At 41.8% G+C, this 9,908-nt stretch overlaps 2 protein-coding genes across 2 annotated transcripts; both read right to left on the bottom strand.

The window, feature by feature from the left end:
• Positions 1-300: 300 nt before the first annotated feature.
• Positions 301-2,257, bottom strand: BCR41DRAFT_410351 (hypothetical protein; the record flags this gene model as incomplete). Its single annotated transcript, XM_022029437.1, has 5 exons — positions 301-672; positions 785-836; positions 920-972; positions 1,125-1,450; positions 1,471-2,257. 5 exons carry the CDS (start codon positions 2,255-2,257, stop codon positions 301-303), a joined length of 1,590 nt encoding a protein of 529 aa, XP_021879110.1.
• Positions 2,258-4,275: 2,018 nt separating this feature from the next.
• Positions 4,276-6,069, bottom strand: BCR41DRAFT_132633 (hypothetical protein). Its single transcript, XM_022019496.1, has 3 exons — positions 5,802-6,069; positions 4,940-5,705; positions 4,276-4,784 (listed from the first exon to the last, which is right to left on the bottom strand). The coding sequence occupies exons 1-3, from the start codon at positions 5,951-5,953 to the stop codon at positions 4,494-4,496; spliced, it is 1,209 nt and encodes a 402-aa protein (XP_021879109.1). The 5' UTR covers positions 5,954-6,069; the 3' UTR covers positions 4,276-4,493.
• Positions 6,070-9,908: the final 3,839 nt, after the last annotated feature.

Here is a 9,908-nt window from a genome sequence, read left to right as displayed (position 1 = left end):
TTTGGTTCCAAGAAGGGGAAGCGATCGATATCATCTTGTGTGGGTTTGAAATTTTGAATGAGAGTAGGGGTCTCCATGGCTGGATCTTGTTCCTCCTTGGAGCGCTGAAGATCAGCGAATTGGCTGGCCAACGTAGCCAGTTGTTGTTGAAGTGAAGCGATGGTTTTATCTTGAGTGTTAGACATAAGGGGAAGTAGCAGTAGTGATCTAAAATGAATGCGGATACGTTCCTGGCGAAACAAAAGAAGATGCAGATCCAACTTGGTAGCAGAGCAGATTTATATAGTTTATTTCTTTTATTTAAGGGTAGTTTTCTGAAAAGTTCGCTAAATTAGGCAATAAAAGAAGATAACACATATATGGTCCTGGCTCGATGGATAATAAACATGAGTGAGTGTACCAATAGATCCGCTTGAATACTGTTGAACCATTTTTTTTAGTAATCCTCTTAGTTGATCTGGCGAATTCTTGATGAGCTTTTGACTTAGATTTTTGGAAAATGTCTATGAATTGATTGAACTCCTTCATGTATGCATTACTGTGTTCAACTGCAAATCCTCCACGGAACTGGACATATCCTGCTTGACTGTACGTGCTCGGCTCATTATTAATGAAGGACGCCGCTCCTGCAAGACCATCAATGAACTTGTAAAGTTTTCCGGTGATTTCTTCCTAAAAAAAGATAAAGTAATGGTTAATAGTTTTGACAGAAAAAACATTACCATGCAAGATCAATGCGCGAGAGTTGCATGGATCGCGAAATAAGGATGAGGCCGTTACACACGCAAGCGCGGCCCAGATAATGGGCCCACATTGTCACCGGGCGCAACGAGACTCTGACAGGCACAACATGTCACCCCCATTAAGCCCGACATGCTGTTCAACCATCTCCACTATTGCATTAGAAATGCATCATTACCTGAGAGTCGGTTTCTGATTCACAATCGGACATGGGGAATGAGAATAGAGTGTCTACTAATTTAAAGAGTAATTGTTAATACGAATGATTACTGTTAATGCACAACCGAGAGACGAGAGAAATAGGTGCACAGAGAATGAAATAAAAAATTGCGTAGAGAAAGTGTGCTGAGAGAGAGGGGTGAGCCCATCCTGCATACGCTCACCTCATGCAGCTGTATCGCAGCGGCGAGAACTTCCAGCGATTCGAGGTTGCCGGTGTCATCGAAGCTCGCGGGTACCAGAGAAGTGGCACCCACAGCTTTGCTGTCAGTGTCAGGTTGGTGGTCGGGACGATGTCTATGAGCGAGAAGACGTCGGTGGTCCGTAATGAGGAGCTGCAGGAGATTCCGGTGAAGACCTTCGAGAACAAGGTAGATGCTGGGGCAGGGTCTGGCACGGTAGCGAGAGCGGCGGCGATGATTGGAACCCCTTCCTTTCATGCCTCTTCCTCTCATGCCTCCTCCTTTCGTGCTCCCTTTTCTCGCGCCTCCTCCTCCGCCAATGCATCACCCAAGCAGCCATCACTACTACAGAACCCTCCCAATCTGTCGCTGTTGTCGTCGCCATCGTCTTCAGTCTCGCTCATTAATTGATCGCAGAGTCGTGCTTCCATCCCCATACTAAGCCGATTCAAAGTCGTTACAGAACATCCAAACATCCCCAAGTCAGAAAGAACGAGAACCACGAGAGCCACGAGAGGCATGACAGAGAAGATGGGGAAGGTTGAGGGGAAGGAGAAGGAGAGGGAAGAGGAAGAAGTCAAGGAGGATGAGGAAGAGAAGAAGGAGGGAGAGGAGGAGGCAGGAGAGAAGAAGGAGGGGGAGGGGGCAGGAGAGGAGGCACGAATGGAAGAGGTCCCAACCACCGTCGCCACTCTCGCTACCGTACCAGATGGCCCAGCGTCTGCCTTCTTCTCGTAGATCCTCACGGGAATGTCCTGCAGCTCCTCATTTGGGACCATCAACGTCTTTTCAGTCCTAGACATTGCCTCCACCTCCAACCTGACACTGACACCAAAACTGTGGGTACTAGTTTTCTGGTACCCACAAGCTTCGAAGAGGCCGGAAACCTCGAACCACTGAAAGTTCTCGCCGCTGCGGTGCAGGTCCACGAGATGAAAGTACGCAGGATGGGCTCTCAACTCTTTCTGCGGTCCGTTGGGGGTAACGATCTTCGCCCTGCATTGCTGCCCACGCAAGGTGTACCTGGTCCACGCCCACAAATTATCCTTCTCATCCCTTGCAGGCGAAAACACTTTCACGGCCTGAAGGGGCATATCGAAGCGAGTGACATTCATTGTAATTAAAAACTAAAAATTAAGTTGCGAAGGTAAATAATAAATGTCTAAGGAAGCAAAGGAAGTAAAGGAAACGGAGACAGTGAAGGGAATGAAAGCAGTGAATCAAGAAGAAAAAAAAGGAAACGATATGAACATGAAGAAAAAAGAAATAATAAATAAAAAAAAGAGGCGAGGCAACACATCAATGATCATCATAAAAAAGAAAGAAAAAAAAAAGCACTCGACCATGCAACACATATCAATAATCATCACAACAAAAAAAGAAAAAATATATAAGAAGCAACACACATCAACGATCATCAGAAAAAAAAAAGGAAACCAGCATATTTTTATACAATCTTTTTTTGTCCTAAAAAAGACAATCGATCTTTTTTTTTTTCGCCAATGAAAATAAAAGATTTTTTTGTAGCATACCAAATCACAACCACATAAAGACCCGTATCTCCACAATACTGGGGCCTGGGGCCTGAGACTTTAATCACTTGGAGGTAATACTGGGTCCTCACAGCTAATAAAATTTGAGGCGATTCCGCCGGCTCATTAACGAATGATAAGCAAAAGAATGATGGAACACATATTATCAACACGTTCATCACTAGAAAAAAAATCAGAAACAAAAGATTTTTATCACGTCACCTCGGTCTCACATTGATTTACTCAAATACTGGGACCTGGGGCCTGAGACTTCAACCTCTTGGAGGCAATACTGGGTTCTCACAGCTACTCAAATTTCAGAAAGATCTACAAAGGACATTATGAAGAAAGCATTGTTTTAGTGCTCAATCTAGAAAAAATCTTCAGAAAATTTAAAAGTTTCCATAGAAATTAGCAAATAACTGGGTTCATAGCGACGTCGCTTTTTGATCCTTCGATGTCGGCTCTTCCTATCATACTGAAGCAGAATTCAGTAAGCGTTGGATTGTTCACCCACTAATAGGGAACGTGAGCTGGGTTTAGACCGTCGTGAGACAGGTTAGTTTTACCCTACTGATGAAATGTTGTTGCAATAGTAATTGAACTTAGTACGAGAGGAACCGTTCATTTGGATAATTGGTATTTGGGCCTGCCTGAACAGGCAATGGCCCGAAGCTATCATCCGTTGGATTATGGCTGCCCGCCCCTAAGTCAGAATCCGTGCTAGAACGCGACGATTACCGCCTTTTCCGATTTTTAGTTGAATACGAATAGAGCTTCGGCTCCTGAATCATGCTACGTGGGGTTATCTTGTGGAGCGGAAAGGCTTCATGAGGTTCCTGCTAATGTTAATTTCAAATATTGGAAGAGATAAATCCATTGCAGACGACTTTTATTAAACGAGTGCTCCTAATCGATGTCATTCGATGCTACAGTACGCGTCAAAACCGTTCACGAATTGCTCACTTTTCGACATTCATTTGCCATGCTCCATCCTCTTCTCATTAAATGCAACAGTGGTTATTGTCGATTGTTCTCATGCCCTTCACCATTCCTCCATTGGCACTTGTTTCACATTGCATGGCGCCATTACCTTGTAAGAAAAAATTCATCATGTTTGGTCTCAATTTTCACATATGAATTTTCTGTAATGAATAAGGTCCATTCTTTTTGAGGGAACAGAGATGACCTTTACTTCCTTTCTTTCTCGGCATAAATATTATATTCTACCTTGTATCAGCAGACGCTATATTTCTACACTACTGCTTCATCATCGATGGACCTTCTTTCTAAAGATATTTGTCATAGCGCCGAGGTACTTCTTCTTGCAGAGAAATCATATAGAGAAAAGTGGCAGGAGAGCTTGGTGTATCAATTAGTTCGACTTTGAAGATTCTTGAGTGACTCAAGCATGGTCCCAATGTCGAAAGGAGGCCAACCTAGAAAAGTATCAGAAGCTACTCTCCATCACACTCCTTGAATGATGGGAATAAAATATGAAATGCAAAGCAAGGTGGTGATGCCTGTTGTTTAAAGAGGCAAAAAGGATGGCGTGCCTTAGATACTGGTATTTGAAAACAAATAAACGAATATTCTTCATTTATTTTGTTGATATTGATTATAGGCCATAGATCAAAGGAGGAGGCAGGTACATTATGAGGATGGCCGATATGACTATGAGGGTTCAATTGGATGCAAGGATGTGGATAGCACAGAGTCAAAGAAGATGCACAGTACAACGGTAGCGATGAAGTTGAAGCTAAATAAGAAAGCACAAATGATGAAGTATGGGCCAGACAACACTTTCCACTGCTATTGTTCATTTCTGATCCCTTGCTCTTTTCGGCTTTTCTTTCGGCTGCGCTTTTGATTTCCTTTTCAATCCCTTTTTATGAGCCTCAACAACACTATCCTCACTCTCCGCGCCGTCATTATCCTCAGAATCTTTGTTTTTGCCTAGCGCCTGTTGCTTTTGGTTCACCTCATCATGCTTATCTGGATAAATCAAAGTCGGGGTGATGCTGTAAGATGGTCGACGGAATTCGTCCTTACAAGATTGTTTTGACAATGGTCGCTTGTACAAGATTTCCTTAGTCTTCTCAACCTTCTCCTATAAATAATAATAATAATAATAATAATAATAATAATAATAATAATAATAATAATAATAATAATAATAATAATAATAATAATAGTAATAATAATAAATGTTAACGAAGGGTTGTAATGGTTATAATTTTAGAAAACAGTGAAGTTAATGTTTACCTTGGCCTTTAAAAGAACTGGGCAGATCGAAAGAAGTTGTGCCAATTGGGTGTGATCAGCAACCAGTGAAAATTGCCCTATGTTCCTCAGCTCATATATTGCCTCGTGCTCCAAGACAATATAAAACACGGACACTCTCCAACCTTGCACTAGAATTCCAACCACAGCTCCATCATCATATCCCTGTCCTAGCTGCCAATCAAGGGCACTTTTCATTAGATTAGACAATTTAATATAATCGTCGTCAAGTTCAGCCTGAGAGGCGCTAGGGGGCTTTATCTCAGCGATCACTAGGTAATGCTCTCCTAATGAAGCATTGTAGCAGTCCATAGTGACAGAGAAGTCCGGGAACTTCAGTTCCTTATCCAGCTCATTCCCACAGGTGAAGGGGTCACCACTTCCTCTGAATCTGACACCAGACAAGCGGCCAAATGCACCCATCAAAAAAGGACGGACAATGTTTTGTGAAAAACTGTCTTCGTTACCCTTCTTCCTGCTTGTGTAGCTCATAGGGCTCCAAAGGGTGGATGTAATGAGTAAATGATCTATTGAAGCCCGAAGCACTTCCCAATGACCTCCATGTGTGTCATCTTCTTGCCATGTCGCTTGAACCTTCTTCCATGTATTTAATGCGGTGAGATATCCCTCGTTGGCTGACGTGAAGGCAAGATCAGCAATGGCACGAATTACGGCAAAGGATTGAATAGATTGGCAGCAGGTGTTTGGGGCAAGTTTCTCTTCTTCGGTGACTTCTAGCATCGTCTCCCTTGTAAAAATAAAATTCAATTGACTGCGTTGCAAATTAATAGCTGTTATATGTAGCATTAATGATGGGTAGAACACAACTTCAACCTAGACTTACAGGATCTCATTGACTCGTTGCAAAGATTCATGCTCCTTTACTACGGATGTTCGGCTCCTCATTAGTTTCTTAGATATATCCTGATCCTCATATATCCAATGGCCAAGCTTCAAAGATGATGATTCCTGACCCTGCCCTACAAGCCTCACCATCCGTTGAGGGCGCTCGATTATAACAGAGAATTCCCTGTGGAATCTTCCTGTGTCCCAGGTATGAAACTTTCGCTGGTGCTGTCACTGCTAGAGGGAGGACCAAATGGACCACCAGGAAAATGGAGATCGGAATCACGTTGGCCTTCATCCAGTAGAGGCGCACCAACTATTAAGAGTAAAAGTAAGGATTGATCAATATGTTAACTAGTAATAATAATAACAAATAATAATAACGACAACAACAACAACAACAATAATAATAATAATAATAATAATAATAATAATAATAATAATAATAGGATACCTTTTTGGGTCGGGACTGCTGCTGCTACCGCTGCCGACCTTCTTGTTCGTCTGTTCTCTACATAATAAACAAATGTAGAATGTCAATAAAGTCAAGCTAAGAACATGTATCAATAAAATACACCAGGCCTATCAACCACGCGATAGAGTATAAAAGGCTTACCAGTAAGCGGATGTCGTGGATCGGGTCCTCGGGTCTTTTTTCCTCCTCTTGGTTCCTCCTCATGGAAGTCCTTGCGCTTATCATCTAAAAAAATTGAAGGAAAAAGTCCTTAAATAGTGTCAGAGGGGGAGAAAATGATCGATAATAATAAGAGCAATAATATTTGAATGTCTACAACTCAAGCAATATAAACGACTGGAGACTTGCCATACGCCTGAAAGTCCCTTGCAAGGGTACTATTAGAGTATTGCAACGTGGTAGCTCGGTGTCCAAGTATGGCTTTGCCTAAGACTTTGTGCATCTGACTGTCTATATCATTTTTGAACCGCTCTAAACGCCTGGCCATTTTTTGTGACCTCCAGGTTTTCTCAAGCCTTGTGGCAGTCTCCTGGAAAATTTTGATATTGCTTTTTCTCAGCCGCGGCAAAAAGATAGATGTCCATTCACGCTCAAGGCCCTCGACTGACGACTCCAGTACCTTGTCCCCTGACTCCAGTCCCTCATCTGTTAACTCCAGTCCAATAACTGTCGATGCCGATTCATCATCTGCAACTTTCTTTCTGCATGAATTATAGTACGCAGTAAAGTCATAATGGGTAGGTTGGGTTCCTTTGAAATACTGTGGGTTGGTAAGCCCCTCAATAATTGAGTTGAGAGCGTCTTCGATATATTTCTTCATTATTAACTATAATTAAAAATGATACTCACAGATTGAGTCAGCTCGTTTTAGGAAATGAAAGAGATGTTACATCAATAGGAAATATTCGCTGTCAAATGCGGGTCCTCTGCTAAAGGATTGCATTGACTCATGTGGTCCAGACAGAGTGGGAGTCACCAGAACAGAACCTAGCAAAAGCGGCTCTGTACTAGCTGACAAGACAGGGGAACCCTTCTTGTCCGATTCCACAATGATAAGCTCTTTAATCCAGAGCGGACAGCCTTGGTACTGTCGGCTTTGGTGAGTCACCAGCCATGGTCAAACAAGGAATGCCTATCGGCAATGTCAAATGCGGGTCCTCTGCTAAAGGATTGCATTGACTCATGTGGTCCAGACAGAGTGGGAGTCACCAGAACAGAACCTAGCAAAAGCGGCTCTGTACTAGCTGACAAGACAGGGGAACCCTTCTTGTCCGATTCCACAATGATAAGCTCTTTAATCCAGAGCGGACAGACTTAGTGCTGTCGGCTTTGGTGAGTTCCCAACCATAAATTCCTTGCTGGCGAAAAAAAAAAAAAAAAAAAAAAAAAAATAATACTTATGATACTACCTAAAACTTTAGAGGTCGGTAAAGAAAGCACCTGCGTATGTGCGACGAGAGAGTGAATGATGGAAATGTGTGTGAACTAGAGATGTGATGAATCAGTGTGTGTTAAGGGAAACGATTGCAGCAATAGTGAAGTAAAGAGGACGGATAGAAAAAAATAGAGAAGAGAGAGAGAGAGCGAATAAAAAGAGAGTGTGCGATCAATTAAAGGATGAGAGTGCACGATCAATTTTACGATAAAGAAAGAGAGTGCGCAATCAATTTAATGGTAAAGAGTGCAATCATTTTTATGGTGAAGAGAGAGAGTGCACAATCAATTTAATGGTGAAGAGAGTGCGTAAAAGTGTGCGATCAATAATAAAGATTGTGCGATTAATTTAATGGTCAAAAGAGAGTGCATGATTAAATGAGTACGCGATCAATTAAATGGTAAAAAGCGAGTGCACATTCAATTAATTCGAGATGTGGATTTTTTACAGTAGCGTGCACAGGGTCACAAAATTTTTCCTGTGATCCTATATATGTCGTCACATGATATTTCAGTCCTCCCTTTTTGATTTCCATCTATCTATCCGTATCATTCTCTTATGGTGAGTTCCTTGCGTCAATATGAATCACAAATATAGCTATTCATTTATTATATTTTAAAATAAGAATCAAAAATGGATAACATTCTCTTCCTATTTGCAAGGCGCATTGTGGCTTTGCGCTATCGCCATCCTTTAAAATACTCGCTCCATTGAAACTATTGAAACAAACAATCATAACACTACCATGGCCACCGAAGTAACCCTCTTTTGCGTTATCGATGGAGATTCCTCCATATTCTCAGTGGATATCTCCTCTTCAAAAACGATAGACCATCTCAAGGATGCCATCAAGAAAAAGCAGCTAGAGTTTCATGATATTAATGCAAGCAAGCTCACTCTCTGGCATGTCGCCATTTCTTCTATCTCCAAGAAACCAATTACATTAAGCAATCTTACAGACGAGCAGAAGGCGCAGAAAAACCCAGAGAAGCTCGAAGATCCGACTAGCGAGGTCTCTGAGGTTTTTGGCGCTGTACCACCAAAAAAAACCATCCATGTCATTATTGAACGACCAGGTACTATTCCACTCTACTGGTATGCCTTTTTTTTTTGTCCACAGTTAACTATGATTAAACAAGTCATACGCACTTTCTATTTGTATTCCTTTCTCCTAAGTTAAAAGTGAAGGGAATGAACCTATAATCGCAAGTCTACAGACGACGAACGCAGATCTACAAAAGGAAATCGCCGACTTGAAGCAACGACTGCATACGAACGCAAATTTAGGAACGATGATCGTAACTTTAGAAACGACAATCGCAAATTTAGAAACGATAATCATAAATTTACACAAGGAAATGACCGACCTGAGGCAACAAAAACTGCATATGGAAGCAGATTTAGAAATGGTACAAAAGAAAAACGCCGAATTGGAGCAACAACTACAGGCGGACACATATACTAGTAAGTGATAATCAACAATAAGTGAGAATGTGGAATGGAAAGATGTCGAAAGGAACCATAGTGAAAGAGAGCTGACTTTGTTGTTATTCTAGCACTGAGCGTCGTGAACAAAAGAGATCGGAATAAGGTTATTTGCACATATTCCACCAATATTAAATCAGCTACTATAGGAAGCCTGCGAGAAAGCCTTCGAGATTATTGCTTGGAGTTTGAGGAGTTCGAGGAAGTCCAAATATTTGTGTACGATGAGGAAACGAAGACATTTCCGTTGTTGAGAGACGACATTCAATTTCGTTCTATCTTGGAAAAACTTCAGCAAAAAAAGTGGAAAAGGCTCATTATATCTTTGGCTACCCCAGCCATTAGTTTTTCGTCATGGGACTGGAAAAAAGTTCAAGACACGTATAAATTACAATCGTTCATTGATCTACCAAAATTTGATCTCAAGCCCAAGGAGGACTTGACAGAAGCTGAAGAGACAATATTGGGACATATTGTGGACGATTGCATTCGCAAAGGTAGAGCCTATGCATTTAATGCACAATCAAATGAGGCTACAAGATCAACAATTGTCGATGCATTCATGGTTGGAGCAGTATCGCTCTATGCGCCCGACATGATCCTTTCGCAACAACAGTCTTTGAAAGGCACGCGCGGCTATGGGACTTTGGACTTTGCTGTTGTTGACTGTATCAATTCGGGACAATTTCTTGGCATTACGGAAGTGAAGA

This window comes from Lobosporangium transversale, assembly GCF_002105155.1.
Source record: "Lobosporangium transversale strain NRRL 3116 chromosome Unknown BCR41scaffold_32, whole genome shotgun sequence".
In the NCBI taxonomy this organism is placed as follows: domain Eukaryota; kingdom Fungi; phylum Mortierellomycota; class Mortierellomycetes; order Mortierellales; family Mortierellaceae; genus Lobosporangium; species Lobosporangium transversale.
This window is presented reverse-complemented; position numbering and strand designations above follow the sequence as displayed.